Source organism: Molossus molossus, unplaced genomic scaffold (assembly GCF_014108415.1).
Source record: "Molossus molossus isolate mMolMol1 unplaced genomic scaffold, mMolMol1.p scaffold_m16_p_5, whole genome shotgun sequence".
Classification (NCBI taxonomy): domain Eukaryota; kingdom Metazoa; phylum Chordata; class Mammalia; order Chiroptera; family Molossidae; genus Molossus; species Molossus molossus.
The window spans coordinates 35,639,080-35,656,999 of NW_023425388.1; the positions used below are offsets into that span (position 1 = coordinate 35,639,080).

A 17,920-nucleotide genomic window follows, 5' to 3' on the forward strand; every position below is an offset into this window, starting at 1 on the left:
ATGCCATCTTCCTTCAGGGTTCTCCGGGATTCACTTAGCCCTTTTCTCTCCAATACTTCTGCAATGCAAGCCTCATCTCTCAGACTGCACGGAGAAACGAACTGGACAGTGTCTCTGGCTACCGGACCAATGTAAAAGAAATATTACTTGGCAGAAGACATCATTAACTTTGAATGCTTTGAAGTTAAAGGAGCTTTGAAACACTTTAACAAAATATGTGGACTTCGTTTTATTTCAGGAAAATATTCCAAGTCCTATCTAACCACGTAAATGCGATTTGTAACTCAAACAACAAATGCTACCAGGTGCCCTCCTTCTCTCTGCTCAAGCTGAAGCTAAACCCTGGGCATCCGTTTTCTGCCGGTGGGAGTTTAGGTGCATGTTCCGCTTTGGCATGGCAGGCAGCTACGTTCCAAAAGGAAACTTTAAAAGATACCATTCTTTGGAAATCCCAGCTCAAACCCATTTTTAATAAATAACGTTTCCAACATAATATTGGAACTAATATCATTAGGGACAATGAGAAAAATAAATTCCACTCCAGCCTTGCTTCATAATGGAATGTTGAATCTAGAGCTTCTGAGAAAAATAGGGATAGTGGGCATCAAACTGTACCATGATGTGCTCTGGGTCTGAGCACACATACAAGCCTCTATAAAGCAGTTTGCCATTGTTTCGGAATTAAATATCACATTTGCTTGTTTTCTTTTGTGATACCTTATATCACCTTTCTTAATTATGAATACTAAAAAAAAAATCTTTGACCATTTTATACTACTCAGCATGGTTAGAGACAAACTGGAATCTCATAAAAGAGATGAATTTCAAAGGTCTAAGTATTGGGGGTTATTTGTTATCATGTGATGATGTGAACTTTAAGAATTCTGGTTTCATAAATTATTTAACCAAAACAATGTCATTATTTGTGTTTCTTGATCCAATATTGCCTCCTGCATATTTCCGAGTCTACAGTATTAACTATGAAATCTGTTGGTTTCCTTGCTTCTTCTTATGTAATGAAAAATATGCTTATATTTTTCTACCTTGCTAATATCTGTACCTCTGGAAAAAATAAAGGGATTTCTTCTTTTCTTCTCCGCTCCCTTCCTTGCCTTCTACTTGTCTTTTCACAAAACCTTTTGTTTGCAATGTATAATTTGGTGTCTTTCCTTATTCTTTGAAAAGTAAGATTCAGTTAAAATGCTTATTTATAACTAAAAAGAAAAAAAAAAAGAGCATCTGCCAGGGTCAGAATGTAGAAAATTACATATTTATGAAATTTCAGCGGTCAGCATGACATTATATTGTTTATGGCTTACGTTTATTTCATTTCATAACAATAAATAGCACTCATTCCTAAACACCAAAATATTCACTCTAGTACAGCAATGATTTGTTTGGAGTGCACATATATGTACTTTGCTTATTTGCCTGAGAACAGATTAAGGCTGTGGATGATTTGTAAAAACATTCATGTCTGAAAGAAATTAAAGAATTTTCTTTTTCGCTTATTTTAGGATTAGCTTCTTTTTTTTATATTTGAGAAAGTACAAATAAATGTGAAAATAAGTCATCCAGTCTGCAAATTGCCAATCTGCCTTGCCCAAATGAAAAAATGTATTAGGGCTAAAACCCAGAGATGTGTTAACACAATTTGAAAGAAGCTATGCAAGTGTCTGACCAGCAATGAGCTCATTACATTTCACGATCGTTAGCTATTAGAAAAAAATGTCTTTCTAACCTTTAGAGTTAATTCAACAACTACATATGAAGGGATGGGGGCATACAGAAGATCAATTTTTTCCAAGGTTTAATTTTCATGCTTTTCTGAAATCAGAGCTGAAACATTTAATTGTTTTGCCTGGCTACAATCGAAGCTCTATTTTTTATTGGAGCTAAGTTTTTATGAACAGGTGAATTTCTCTGCAATGTTGCAATATAATAGTGTATTGGCCAATGTAGGGAAAACATGATCATCAGAGAGGAGGAAAGGAAAAAGGGAAAACTAAGCAAGCAAAGATCTTACTAAATAAGATCTGCAAATAAGTAAAACAATTTAAGAAACACGTGGTGTAAGAGTTGGGGGGTGGGGGGGGCTAGCCTTTTAGGAAAGGCTTGTGCCTTGGAAAAGACAAGGCTTCAGGTGAGTTTCAGACTGAGGATGGTTGACCCGAGAAAAACTAGAAATCACCCCAGAAAAATGAGAGAAGAATCCAAAATGGATCATATAATGTTACAGTGAGGAACTCATTTTCCAGTTGTGATCCGTTGTGCTCCTAGTAGCTGAGAACAAGGAGTCCTGAGACATGTGTTTGGAGGTGCTACTGCTATTTGAGAAGACTTTAAAATATTTTTAAATAAAAGAACATACAGGATAATGTTTTAGATTCAATAAAACTGAATTTTTAAAATTAATTTTGCCCTCCGTATTCATGCTATTTAATCCAAAGGGCAAAGGATAGTTTAATATAAGAGAGAGAAATAGATCACCTAGATTTTTGTGAGTAGCATTGCTTGTGACATTTTGCAGGAGAAAGAATGTTATGTGTCCAAATGACCTTCATTTAGAGATTTTATGGTGACCCCTCGCCTCAGATAATTGACTGCGTGTTCTTTCCTTCCTTTCTCTTCTCTGCATTTCCTTACATTGGTACCCTTTCCAAGGTTAATTGAGATATTGACCTTTTATGTCTGTGGCTGCTCATGTAGTGATGGAACAATGGGACCTTGTAAACTTGGCACTGACAGGCCACCCAACTTACCATCTCAACAAACACTGGGGGCTGAATGGAACCAAGGGCCTGTAGCCAAAAACCCTGACCACACAACTGACCACACAACTCCCAGGCGTCTGGCCTAAGGGCAGCGGTGGGTGAAGAGTCTGTTGCTCCTCCTTAGCCAGTATGTTAGAAATGATCACCTCCAAACTGAAGCCAAATAGATTATTCTTTGGCCAAAGGGTTTCAATTTGAAATCTTCTGGTGCATTTGTATTTTCCTCAGGGCAGTTATGTGTGTGGGAGAAATATCCAGGGTTGGAGAATTCTGGAATAGTAGTGCCGAAGGGGACTTAAAGAGCACCCCTTAGAAAGCTGTTTGTCTGATAGGGGGATGTCACCAACAGCAATAAAAAAATAAATAACAACAACAACAAAAACCAGACCCCACTCGTCTCAGTCAAAGCATCATCGCAAAGTGCAAGCAAATGCTCTGAAATATTCTGTAATTTGAAACGTAATGTTTAAAAAGATGGTCTGCCCTCCCTCCAAATGGCAGCTGCCACCTCTGTCCCCAGTTTCGTGAATTCCTTCTGCTGCAAAGGCTCTGTTGGCTGAAGGACAAGCCGAGTGTGAGACGCCCTCCTCTTTGCAGTTCTCAAACATTCCCAAAGTGGGACTTCGGTTCTTCTCCTTGTTGTTGTTCTTCTTCAAGTTCTCTGTTTATTTAATCAAATTGCTGTTTAAACTGGAAAAAAATAAATAGCAGAGATCTCTTTTCCTGTGCTTATAAATGCATTTGGAGATTATTTACATACTTTTAAAATAAATGGCAGGCGTAGGAGAAACATGCAAGAAACAAACCCAGCCCTGGCTGGTTTGGCTCAGCAGTTAGAGCATCGGCCTGCGGTCCAGAGAGACCCGGGTTCGGTTCCCGCTAAGGGCATGTACCTCGGTTGCAGTTTGTCCCCGGCCCTGGTTGGGTTGTGCGGGTGGCGGCCACTCGATGTGTCCCTTTCACGTCGATGTTTCTCTCTCCCTCTTTCTCTTCCTCTCTCTCCCTCCCACTCTATCTGAACAAAAAATGTCCTCGGGTGAGGATTAAAAAAAAAAGAAACAAACCCGAACGTCTCATTCTTTTTGTGTCATAGTGTCTTTGATGTCTGTACTGTGTAGTCTGAGAAATAGAAAATGATTAGTAAAACAATTTTAATTTAGAAGAGAGGCTTATCAGCGCTTCTACAGGCCAAACGCCTGCCTCTTAAACGAAGAAAATGCCATTTTGCCCTTCAGACCTCGACGAATGTGCGAGTGGAGAATCCTGCTGTGCCCAGCTCTGCATCAGCTCTCTGGGAGGCTACGAATGCCGCTGCCAGGAAGGCTTTCGGATCCGCTCAGGTGGCTGTGGGTGCGAGGGTGAGCTCCTGAGGTCTACCGCGAAATCACTGATGTGCCGGGCAGTCAATGCAGGAGGAACATAAGGGAGGGGGTTAGGGTGGGAAAGGGAAGCTTGACCCTAAGGAGACTGGGATTTCGATGTGGTTCCACCATGTACTATCCCATGAACCTGGGCGACGCTAACCGCGCTGAGCCTCAGATCCTCACCTGTAATGTGAAGGTGACCATAGGGTCAGTGCGTAAATGAAGGAAAGTAAGAAATGTGAAGTGCGCGGTACCGTGATTGACACAGAGACATCGCTCACCTAAAGGTAGCTGTTATTATTGTAACACTCATTGGCCCATAATCCCTTTTACCTGATTGAGTCTATATAGACAAGTGAGAGGGTCCGGCAGGTCAGAGCACACACGTGGCCACACGAGTCACTCATGACAAGCTTGACTGGAACTGGAAAGTTGGTGGCTGAGAGTCATTTTAATTAGAGAACAGTAGCAAAGGGGTTGCCGGGTCATTGCCACAGTTCAGTCTGTATCAGAGTCTTTTGTGTGTCTGATATTAATCTAGCTAATACAAGTCTTAAGATATCATTTTACAATTTTCTAACTTATTTGTTAAAATTGTTTCACTTTTCAGGTGATTTCTATATTATGTATTTGTTTCCACAGGAGAGTTTAGATTTAGAGAGTGGAGTTCATTCACTTTTTTATACCATGACATTAAGAACAGCTCATTTAAGTCATTGCTACCTTTTTTTTTAAGTTTCTTTTTAAAATGTGATCTTTAGATTTTCACTTTATGAGCATTATTACCATTATTTTGAACCACATTTTTTAAATCAAAGCAAACATAAGATAATCTTTTTAAATAATAGTCAAAGTGTATAAGAATATTATGCCTCAGGAAAATAGTGTTTCCTTGCATAAAGATAAAAATTCCTGAATTATGTTGAGGATGATAGGTGTGTATCTTCATATAGATGCCAAGCTCTCAACTTTATAGTGTAGATAACAGCAAAAACAACTGTGAGAGCTATACATTCTAAACACAGTACAGTATATCACCATTTACCATATTCCATCCAGTTAACAGGGCCCAAAGATGTGAATTTCCTCAACCATCTGCTCTTAAGCAGAGTGAGCCAAAAGATGATTATATGGTGTGAATATACATAATTGGGTATATACATCCAAATGAAGAAGACATCACAGTCTGAGGCAAAGCTTAGAAACCCAGCTTCATCAGTGAACTTCTACTATTGTGAACACACTGACCAAAGTCCAGGCTTAGATATGCAGTCACATGAGATCAAGCCTTCACGTTCTTCTACCTCTCAAATTCTCCACCAACTTCATACAGTATTATGCATGGAATAAATGCTTCATCACAGATACTGAATCATTCAAGAATGAATGAACATTATGCAAAGTGGTACACAGCCTGAGACCACTGAATTTATTTTAAGTTTTAAATTCTTCATCAAAACCTCATAAGCAAGGTCCCAGAAAGAGCTTGTTTATGTAGATGAACTAGAGTAAACTTGGAAATAAGTGAAAGGAAAACATTGGCAGGATATACTTGAGAAAGTGTCCAGGGCTATGCTTTCTGTGGGGCAGTACATTGTCACCAACTAATAAAGGTGACAAGAGGAACACAAATAGGCCCATGTGTTCATAATGTCTGTATTACCTCTCAGTGCCTAAAACGGGCATTGTTTACATGTTCCTAGATGTGGACGAGTGTCTGGCTATCAGCACAGCCTGTGACCAAGTATGCATGAACTCTGTGGGAACGTACACTGTGCTTGTGAAGAAGGCTACAGAACGGGAAGTGATGGGAAAACGTGCATCTGTAAGTCACTGTGAAGAATTGTATTGTGTCTCTTCTAAACTACTTCCATCCTCATTTTCCTCTTCAGGAGAAACAGAGACCACATATTCCTTAACTCAAACCCATCCTGCCCTTTCTCCCTCTTCACAGACCGAGATCTTTTCCTCTTGTTCTCTCTGCTACGGTTTCAGCTTTGTGACAGCTGCTTGTCACCTTCATTTACAAGAGACTTTTTGAAATGGCCTCAAAGAGTTTCTCCTCTCCGTGGCCCCCTGCCTTGGCTGTCGAGTTCAAACCGCCTCATTTCTCTCATCCGCCCTTATTCAGGGTTTCCTTCTTTTCGCCAGCATGTTGAATCCAGGCATTTTTCCTGTGTGGTCTTAGCTTTAGATGATGAGCTAGAGGAAGGAGAGGAATTGGAAGTGAGGTTCGCCAGCCCCCCTCGGCTGCTTCATTACACAGCTTCCTCCCTGCTTCCCACCCACCAAGATGAAGCAGATGAGGGCGAAGTGCGAGGAGAGACGCGAGGAGAACTGGCTGCTTTGCCCAAAGCTGGTGAGTAAAAGAGTTTATCTCATCGTAGTCACCGCTTTTCTTAATTGTGAGAGAATTCACATAAATTCTTTTATAAACAATTTCATTATCCACACGTAATGCCATCAGATGTTTTAACCTCTTGTTAGCAAGAAGGGTGGGTCCCAAGTCACGTCTTCAGAGTTTCCTAACAAGTCCACCTTTGATCTTTCTTCTCTTTGCACAATAAAGGACTGCTGTGGACGTGTGTGCAGAGGTGGGGTACAGGGTGTTGGGGCTCTTCAAGTCCAGTACAATGAAGTAAGGCTGAAAGGTATCTTTAAATTGACATAATGGGGAGAAGGATTGGGACCTTTTAGTTCTGGCTATTAAAATTCCATTAGAAGTCACTTTTATGTAGTTGAAAATTTACTTGAAATAGCCTTAAAATCAAAATCCTTCCCAGATCTTGAAATGCTGAGAAGCAATTGTTTAATATGTTCAAGTGGACCAAGAAAATGTCTTAAAATCCTGAACAGTTTTTCTCATACGTATATATGCACGCAACAGAACTCAAGCATCAAATCACTTCTGATCAAAATAAATTAACATACCCTCTTTCAAATGGAACAGTTTGCAGCCAGTCTGCTGCTTCCTTTTCTTTTCTTTGTCAAACTGAGCTGCTCTTTTTGTTCTCCCTCTATTTGGGGTAGTTTAACAGTGTCAGCACTTGATGACTGCTTTGGGGTGCATTCAGTAAAATGGTAAAATATTTTCATGCTTTGGTTAATCATAATCATATCAATAAATACATCTGCCTAAAAGTAGAATTCCTTTACGTTTCTTCATCAAACTCCTGATACTTTGGTGACTCAAAGTCTAAGTGGATGGAGTTCAGGGCTACCAAGGCAGTCAGACCCTGAGTGGCCAGGGTCTGGAGGGAAGAGAGACCCGGACAGGTGACATGGACAAGCTCTGCCGCTTTTCTCCTGAGTCGTTTGCTCACGTATGGGCGGTGCTGGCAGAGAAGCCAGAAAGTCTGAAAGACAGCTGCTAAGACAGCGAGGAGCTTGGCACAGGTACCAGCAGGGGCACGGTGATGGAGAGGAGGAGAGAGGACTTGCTTAACAGAACAGACTGTCGACTGGGATGTCTAAAAGACCCCACTAGAAACGGGCAAAACTGGAAATGAAACAACCCTTAAAACTACTGAAATCAAGCCTCTCCATCCTTATTCAGATCAAGGTAATTTTTTTCCCCCTCAAGAACAGAATGGAAAAACCCTTCATGGTACACTTAGACAATAGAATACTATACAGCCCTAAAAAACAAGTGTACATGCAATATGGGTGCGTTTCACAAACACTGTATTGAATGAAAGAAGAGTGATACCAAGGGCACATACTTGACAATCCTATTTCTTTAAAGTTCAAAGAGAAGAAAAATAACATATGGTGATAGAAATCAGGATAGTGCTTAATTTGCGAGGCTAATGATTAAGAATCATCAAGTCTCCTTTGAGTTTCTGGGGTGCTGGCAGCATATTATATCTTGATCTAGATGGCATTTAGTGGGGGGGGGGGGTTACATTGTGTGGGAAATATAAATTGTAAACTTGAGATGTGTGTACTTTTCTGCATCTATATTAAATCTCAATAAAAAGCTTTACACGGAGAAAACAACTTTGTATAAAAATGCCGAGGAAGAAAAGCACCAAATACCAGGCATATTGATTACTTTAGTGTTCTGGAATCAATAATAATTTCTCTTCATATTTTTTTTTTTACTTTCTTAAATATTCTAAATACTCTTTGGGGACTATATTTCAATAGTATCAATGGAAAACATAAAATAAACTATTCTAAATTACATCTCTTTGCTGTTGTCTTTTTCTGGGACTACAAGAAATATGCTCAAGGGCCGGTGTGTGTGTGAAATTAAGTGTTTCGTTTTCATTTTCAGTGACGTAGACAGTTTGCAATAACTGATATTGTATTGTCTCCAGTCTGTTTGGGTCACACCTTCAGACACAATCGCAGTCTAAGCTGTGAGGACTGCGTGAAGGGAGGCCAGTGCCGGGGAGGAAAGGGTGGGTGCTCCTGCCCCGCCAGCTGGGGGGGCGTCCTTTGTCATGAAAGTAAGTGATGCCCTGAAGGCTCGGTAGAGGGCGACATGTTCTCCTTCACTGCTGCTGAACGACTGGCGATGAGTTCTCCTATACCTGCGTCCTCCCTGAAATGTTTTAACAAGATCAGCAATGGATGTGGGTGAAAAACCAATTTATTTGTTGTGCATAGAGAATGCCTATGAAGCACTGAAGGTTTAAAGTGAACATGTGATTAAAAGGGGAGCTTTTGTGTTCCCTGGGAAACCTGAGGTAGTGTTTCTTGTTGATCCATGGAACGTAAAAGTTAATAAAGGATCCTAATAGTCTAGGCCTATAAAAGTCCCTCCATTTAAATAAGTCATTAGGCTCAGGCCGGCTATTCCCCAAACAGAAGAAAAAGAAAGGGTTTGTGCTACAAAGTGCAATCGATGCTACTGCTTGACTGCTGCTTTCTTCCGTTGGTGTTTTTCTCCTTTTATTTTTCCTTTAAAATATGTCAGTACAGCCAATAACACTTTTACGTTTTTTAGATGTCTCTCATAAAAAATATAAAAGATTTCAAAAATGATACCTCTAATAAATGTTTTCTGTATATTTTAAATGGAGGGGTCCTTGCAAGTGCTAAAACTGCCAAGTAATAAAAACAAAATATATTAACTATCTTTGTTTCCTCTTCCTCTTTTTAAAGTCACCTTATAAAAATTTTAAGAGAAGGTTTTTCTTAGTCTTTGTGATTAGCTTGGAAGAGGATATGAGCAGATTTTTCTTCTGAATCCCCAGCATATCGGAAGAAAAGGCACAAGCACTGTTTCTGTTAGGGGACAGATGCAAACTTGAGTCACAAGGTAACGCAGTGGTTCAACCAAGGTGTCCAGCTGGGGTCTTGCGGACCTTCCTTAAGCATCCCTCTGCCCGGGTGTTACTTCTGCTTAAAGCAGTCTCAAAGTGTCCCGTTTCCTGATGCATGAGCTTCGGCTTCCAGCCACCCACTGGTGACTCTCTGAAATCAGGCCCTTCTAAGTCCTCTTTGCTCTTGATCCTAATCACATCTCCCTGCCCAGTTTATCATTTCCAATGAACTAAACCACTCACTACTTATTGCTTCACACTTTCAATTTTTGTGCCTTTCGCTAAACCACCCTCCTTGTCTATTTCCATTTAGTGTATGAAGCCCCTTCTTGATGGCCCAGTCTAACCACAACTATTTCTATTTTGGTGGATTTGAAGTCACTGTCTCTCTCTCTTTCTCTGCCTCGGATCGGATTAGAGTCCTGTTCCATTTTTCTGACTAGACAGTGTGCCCACGGGCAACATCCTATTCATGTCTGTCCAAACTGACATGTCTGGAGGCACCTAGTGCCCGATGGAGCAAAAGAAGACTCGTCTTGAAGCACGGGGCTCTATTGGCCTGCAGCTCTATAAAGCTGGGATCAGTCAGCGTTGTGGCATGACTAAAGGGAAAGAAACATTTTCCTTACATTGTAAGTTTTGTTGGAAAAGGTGTGTCTTCCAAACCTTTGATTTCTAATGTGGCAGCATGTGAAATGAAACTAAACATCCATCTCAAATACATCAGCATATAAAATGACTGATGCAAAACTAACTCAGAAATATTGAACATGAGCCCTGGCCGGTTTGGTTCAGCGGTTAGAGCGTCGGCCTGCGGTCCGGAGAGACCCGGGTTCAGTTCCCGCTAAGGGCATGTACCTCGGTTGCAGTTTGTCCCCGGCCCTGGTTGGTCGTGCGGGTGGCAGCCACTCGATGTGTCCCTTCACGTCAATGTTTCTGTCTCTCTCTCCCTTCCGCTCTCCCTCCCTCTCTCCCACTGTATATGTACAAAAAGTGGAAAAATATCCTCGGGTGAGGATAAAAAAAAAAAAAGGAATATTGAACATGAACTTGCTGATAAAATGAAGACAAGATGTCCCCTTCTTTGGCTTTAGGAAATGTTGAGGACCTTTTACGTTTTCACATGGTCCTGGACAGGAGAGTCTGTCCCTGAAGGCAGAAGATATGTCTTTTTTTTTTTTTTTTTTAACGTTTTCTCTTTGCCTTTCTTTAAATTTTTTAACAAAAATGAAACAGAACAATACAAATGAAAAAAATATTTTCACTGATTCTTGAACCAAAATGGGGAGAGGGAACATTTTTAAAAATCCCTATAAACTGTAATAAATGGACATGACCAATCACTCATCAGCCGTATTTGCTCTGCAAACACAGCAAAGGAAATTCAGAAAAAGAGCGTTCTGCAGAGATCTGGAAAGTTAGTTTTCCCACTGAGTAGAACTTCTAGCCTAACACCTTTATTGGTCTATGATGAAGATCATCTGCTTTGATACCTTAGGAATTTTCCAAGTAATTATAATGAAACAACTGAAAAATTATCACATAGAAATTTGAATGGCACATTTCAGAACTCCATTTCTTTCTAAGAGATTTCATATTGACTATTTTTCATCTGCTTTTGTGAGTCTCTATCCAATACACAGGGCAGATTAGAGTATTTTCATATGACAAATGAATGGGAGGGAAAGATTCGTGACTCTTTCCAAATCATCCAGCTATGGTTTGGGGCATGTTTGTTTCAAATTTGTTTCTCCAGGGTAATTGCTCTGTTTGATGCTAATGAAGGATTTAGCAAATCCACGCACTATGGGATACCATACCCTACTTTGCCGGGGAGTGACAGGTAACAGTCTTGGTTTGCTGATATTGATCTGATGATTTTTAGATACTGAGTACGCTATTTAAACTTCCTTAACTTTCTTTTTCAGGTGGATTTTTTTAAAAATTATTCCCTCTATTGTCGCTGTAAGAATTCAAAGACTTACTACATATGTAGACCTACCAGAGGTGGGGACCATCATGAAATCAATACCAGTAACTTCATACGCATCACCTTAGTCTGACCAAATATAGCAGGCTAATTTTGTATAGCCCTCCAACGATGATTATAAATATCCAAATAGCCCTTGGCAGAAAAAAGTTTCCCCGCTCCTGAGTCCTAAACCAATATTTATGGACAGTTTTTCTTTCTCTGATTCCTTTTGTTTTCCTCTTTTCTCTTTCTTTCCTTTTCATAGTAGCCTAGGGCTTGAAAGCAAAGAAAAAAGTGAATAAGAAGCCAAGTTTCCATATTAGTATCTGGAACGGTGTGAGTGGGTGAGCAGAGGATGTGATACACATTTAATGTATATTATTTAGCCTATTATGATAAAATTTCAATGTAAATGGTTACTGAAAAATTATAAACAACTATATGTACCCAAGTTAAAATTAAAATAAAGCTACAGACATTTTTCCCAATTTATTACTTTTATTGGAATACTGAATACTTTCCCCAAAACCAACAAAACCGTTCTTTGCTTGACTTCATCATCCTGTGACAGTGCAGAACACCTTGGGATGCTCAGAACAGTCTTAATTGTATGCATTCTTGTTTAAAAATCACGCCATTCCTTTCCTACATTTTCTTTCCACTTTTTGAAATAAAAGGTGCAGTTTGTTTCTCATGAAGGTTAGTTAGAGTTAATACAGCAAGGATATCTAAGCTTTGAAAATGTACAGGTTAGAGTTTAAGGAACAAAATAAAAATTTGTTATGTAAACCTTCCGAGCCGTACCTCGGTCATCATTGTCAGTGGCTGTATCCAGTCCCCAGGAATGATGATGCCATTTACACTACGAGCATGCTGGACATACTTCCCAGGTCTGCCAGTTACAGAGATTTTAATTACTTGGTATCCGTTCTAATATGGAAGACAAGATTGTTTTTTTCCATTTGTATCACACTGAGTATGGTATATACTGCTTGCTTCACTTTTCCATTTTCTTCATAGCTTGTGCCCCCGAGACCAGCGGGAACGAGTGTGGAAGCATCTGTGATTGTCAGAACGGAGGCACCTGTGATCCTCGGACTGGGCGGTGCCAGTGCCCCCCAGGGGTGCATGGGAAAACCTGTGAACATGGTAGGAATGTGAGGTGCTGGGCTCATGAGACAACTGTTCAAGAGGTTCCTAATGGGAAATAAACTAAGTGAAAGTTGCATCTGTGTTTTCCAAGGTAGTCTTTTTCTGAAGGAGTAGAGGGCTACATCTGTGTATACAAGGGTACGATTCCTTTCACTGATGACGTGTGGAACCGAATAAGTGATTCTGACATCTCCAACTGTGATCTAAGCAGGGCGAATCCTGATACAAAAGAAAGCTTTTCTTCCACTGAGCAAAAAACTGAGTTTGTGTGTACAGGTTTGGATATAGGAGCTGGAGAGAATGTATTTGCTCTACATAATAAAATGAAGAAAAATGGAGCTACTTGGAGGCAAGGAGATGGAAAAGGAGTGGAAGGAAAGGGGAGAACAGAGAAGAAAGGATGGATGAAAACTCAAAATGCCAAGGAGGGCTCTGTGTGGAGTTTTCATGGCAGCCAATGAAAAGGCCACATTGGATAAAGCCAAAAAGAAACTACTTGTCCTGACCCAAGAGCTGAAGGCAGAGAGCCAGTGAAGAGCTAAGTCTTTAGGGATTTCCAGAAATGGAAGGAGTTTATTAGATTCCCACAGGTCACGGAACTGGGGAGAGGGAAACCAAGTTCACTTCTCTCTCTGGGAGGTGCAGGAAACCTCCTGCTGGCATCCCAGTTATGTTTCTCCCTGAATAATATTTATTCATTTATTCAAAATATATAAAGTGTTTGCAAGGCACTGTGCCAGGAATTATGATACAGTAATGGGTGCTTTGTGCTCAGAACGTGAGGAAAATAGAGTGTGAGCCAGAGCAACTTCTAGAGAAGCAGAAGTCTGCAGAAGGAGGGGCATGAGACAGGGAAAGTTGGAGGGCAGGGCGTTGCCAGACTCGGAAGTGGGGGAGAGCGAGGGCCTTAGAGAACCCGAAGAAGGCCAGCTGGTGAGGCAAAGTCCCCTGGGAAGATACAGTGCCACGTGAGGTCAGCCACGGTCGAAGCTCAGTCTCATTAAGTTTGGAGCTTTAACCTGACAGCAATGTCCAATCTTTGTAGAATTTTAGACAGAGGATGTGACATCATATATGTGGTTTTTACAAGGTCTCCCTAGCCTTCGTCCAGTCAGATTGGAAACATCTCACCTCTTGCAGGCTCTTTATTTCATGTAGCAACAGTTCTGGCAAGTTTTCCATGTGGTTTAATATTTGCTTTGTTTGTCCTTCTGCCTCTAGGATGCCCAACAGGACTCTTTGGGAAGAACTGCAAGAGGAAATGTAACTGCGCCAACCATGGCCATTGCCACAGGGTGTACGGGGCCTGTGTGTGTGAGCCAGGGCGCTACGGGAGATTTTGTCCTCTGAGTGAGTCCCAGGCATTACATTGCTCTCTGTGTGAAGAGAGGAGGCTCAGAGAAGAACCAAAAATACCTTAGAGTTAGACAAAGGAAGAGACTAAAAATCATATTGATATAGTTATATATATATAAATATATAACTTTCAAAACATTTATGTAGTTATATATAAATATATAACCATATAAACATATTTGTATAGTTATATATATAAAATATATAACTTTAAAAACGCATTTATATAGTTGTATATAAATATGTATATATATTTAACTATATATATGACAATTTATGCTCTAGTCTTTATTTAAGCTTCTTATTTTAGAGAATCTAGATTTTGATGAGTGAAAGAGAAGTATTTCTAATTTCTTTATATTTTTTCTCATTAGTGTTGACCTTAATTACTGAGAGAGGATTGTTAATAGCTCATTCAGAAGGAGACTTGACACTTTGTGGACCTTGAACATCAAAAAGACCAGGAAAAGTCTCCATTATTTTTGGGTTCTTGTGTATAGCAATATCATTCCCAAAAATTTCTGCAACAGGCTATTCTGCATTTTGCAGAAAATGTGAGAAAATACAATCATCAATAAGAACTTCAACCTCTTAAGTAACGTATTGGATTTCTCCTAATGGGACGTCTCTGGGTTGCCCACGCTCCCATATTGAAGCCGGGTGCTCGCACCTGACAGTCTGAAACAGTCTCCCCCCTACTTCTCGGCCTTGTCTGTGTGCCCTCCTTTGAAAATCCTTCCTAAGGTGACCTGAGTAATACCATGACCCATTTCATAAAAAACAGAGACCTTTTGGAGTTTTATATTGTAATTTTACTTGAATGTCCATCGATTTTGTCTATTTTATAAGAAGTATGTCCCTAGAAAACAGAGACTAAATTGTAATGACTCGAGAAAGCAGGCCAGTGAAGGCATCGTGGAAGCTGAACCAGGGTCGTAAGGAAAGCTCTGGCTTGGGTCGGCAATGCAGGAGACAAGGGAAGAAGGCACGGTGAATGTGAAAATGCAGGTGCAGCCCTGGCCGGTGTGGCTGGGTTGGTTGGCGTGTCATCTCATCCACTGAAAGGTCACAGGTTTGATTCTCAGTCACAGCAAATACCCACGTTGTGGATTCAGGCCCCAGTTGGGGCATGTACAAGAGTCAAGGAATCAGTGTTTCTCACACTGATGTTTCTCTCTCTTTCTCTCCCCTCTTTCCCGTCTCTAAAAAATCAATAAACATATACTCAGATGAGGATTTAAAAAAGAAGAAAAATGCAGATGCAGAGGGAGTGTTCTAGAACACCATGTACCTCCTAGAACATGCCAAGAGAAGAAAACTCACCTAAAAAAAAAAATATGACATCATTTTTATTATTGTTCCTTTAAAGCAGCGATTTCCAACCTCTTCATCTCATGGCACATGTAAATTAATTACTAAAATTCTGCAGCACACGAAAAATATATATTTTGCTGATGCGACCCCAAAAAAGTATAATTTTGATTGGTTTACAAAATAATAATAGTAATTACCTACCTTTGTGCTCCAAAGTGACTTTTAAAAAAATCTGGTGCACCCAAGCTGGTGTAGGTCAGAGTGTCATTCCATGCACTGGTAGGTCGCCAGTTCAATTCCCAGTCAGGGCACATGCCTGGGTTGTGGGCTTGATCCCCCGTAGGGGGCGTGCAGAAGGCAGCTCATCCATGTTCCCCTCTCATCTATGTTTCTATCTCTCTCTCTAAAAATCCTTAAGCCATATTTTTAAAAAATCTGGTGCCTATACTTATAAATAAGGATCTCTGGTACCAAGAATAAATGAATCAGACACAATCTTATTATGCAATGTGACCAATAAAATTCAACTCTAATATATGACCTATATATTTATGGTTCAAGACAAGGCATTCACACTGGACAGCTGTTGTTGTGTTGGCTGTTGTCATTTTGTTTCATTTGACAATCTAAGAAAAAGAGATCAGTGCCCCTGACTAAAGAGTCAGGTATTGAATGAATGTTTTAAAAATTCTTGCGCATACTGGTTGAAAATCTCTGCTCAAGGGTAACAAGATACACCCCATTTTCAGTAATAACTTTGGATATTTTATAAGGCGATACCAGATATTTTAGAGAAAAAAAAAGTATTAAAATCATAACTCATCTGGTCAAATATTTAAAGAACAGATGGTAGTGGTGGTAATTGTAGTTAGCATTTTGAATGTGATCATCTTTAGAAAATATACACACATTTTAGTTTTTCAAGATTCTTTCTCCCTTAGACTTGAGGCTTCATTTATTAATGTCACTTGCCTGGCCCTGAGAAGCTTCAGTTTGCGACCCTATCTATGTGCATTTTCCAGAGCTGCTGTGAAGGGCCCCACACTGAGTCTTAACTAACAGCTATCTGTGGCCTTGCAGTCTGGAGGCTGGAAGTCTGGGATTGGGTGTTAACAGGTCATGCTCCCTCGAAGGCATGAAGGCTCAGTTCCAGGCCCCTGTCCCAGCTTCCTTCGCCTGTGACAACATAACTCCAGTCTTCAAAGGGCTTTCTCCCTGTATGAGTAGCTCTGGGTCCAGATTTCCTCTATTTAGAAGGCCAGCAGGCTTGTCAGATTAGAGGCTTATCCTACTACTTCAGTAAGACCTCATGTAAACTAATTACATCAGTAATAGTGCAATTTACAAATAAGATCACATGCTGAGGTAAGGGTAAGGACTTCAACATATGAATTTTTTGGAAGACATATTTCAATGTATAACAAACCTTGAGTAGATACTGGATTGACAAAAGAAGTTACATCTCCCACTTTTTCTTTTTTTCTAAGCATATTTCCTGTTCTGTGTTCTTAATGTACACACCCGTCACATTTAAGCATTCCATTGTGCCTGAGGTGTCCCCCTGAACCACTAACCCTTGGACATCTGTAAGGGAGAGACAAATTATCAGAGGTCTATTTTGGAAAGGGGATTGAATTACTGTAGGTAGCTCCTCAATGAGAGATCTCAGGGTAGGTTTTCCTGAATGCAAAGGCAAGACTTTTTCAAATGGTCATTCCTGTGCTATCATCTGTAAAACCCAATTGCATGGGGAAAATAGTGGAGGAGAGGCAAACACCATTTGCCAAAGATGCGACCAAGATAATGCTGCTGTCCCCATTAAAGTCACATGCTATCTACACGATGCGAAATTCTTTCCAATTGCCAGACAGTGAAGGGAAGACAATGGTGAGCTTCCCATCAGTGCCTGTCCATCATTGCCATGCTGCAGCAGGATGAATATGGGGCCTGGCAGGCCTCGAAGTCCTCGGAGAATGTTAACTATAGGCACCAATGGAGCACATTGAGAAGCAATTTTTCTCCCGGAAGCTCCAAAGCCTTTTAAGTAGCTCAGGCTTCATTGTTCACATCCACTTGCCAAAAAAGCAAATGAATTGCCTGATTTGAAAGACATTTGTTTCCCTGGTTTTTGTTTTCATTTCTTTTTGGCAATTTGGATGATCCCCCTGCTTCCCCTGTAATCAGGCCCTGCAGAACCACAGGCCTGTGCACTGACAATGTGAGAGAAAGCGAGGCGTGGCTCTCAGGTGCCGGTCACCTCCATCTGCTTGCAGACTGCCCCAAGGGGGCCTACGGAGCTGGCTGCTCTTCGGAATGCCAGTGTGTGGAGGAGAACACCCTGGAATGCAGCGTCAGAAATGGCAGTTGCACCTGCAAATCTGGTTACCAAGGCAACAGATGCCAGAAAGGTACAATCTGATGATAAATTTTCTTTCTTCTCTAATAACAATGCTCAGCCTTTGTTCAGCACCGTAGGATCATTAATTATTCAATCTGCTGGTGTTCTCGGGAGATAGGTAAGCTTTATTAATCCCCTATTTGCAGGTGAGGAAACTGAGACACAGGGCAAAAGAAAAGTTATTTACCCTTGTCACCTCAGCCTCCGCTGTCAGCTGTCCCCTGACTCGGTTGAGCAAGGCAGGGAAGGAAGATCACATTGCAGAGACCCTTCTCCTAAGAAAAGTCAAGCTGGCCAATCACGCCTTTGAGGTGAAT

General features: G+C 40.6%; 1 protein-coding gene across 1 annotated transcript in view; it reads left to right on the plus strand.

The window, feature by feature from the left end:
* LOC118616915 (multiple epidermal growth factor-like domains protein 6) overlaps positions 1-14,339 on the plus strand; it is a 462,674-nt gene extending 448,335 nt beyond the window's left edge. The window contains 7 exon segments of the mRNA XM_036242486.1: positions 4,010-4,132; positions 5,809-5,963; positions 6,290-6,497; positions 8,461-8,592; positions 12,404-12,532; positions 13,757-13,885; positions 14,266-14,339. Coding sequence (XP_036098379.1) covers positions 4,010-4,132; positions 5,809-5,963; positions 6,290-6,497; positions 8,461-8,592; positions 12,404-12,532; positions 13,757-13,885; positions 14,266-14,339 — 950 coding nt within the window.
* Positions 14,340-17,920: the final 3,581 nt, after the last annotated feature.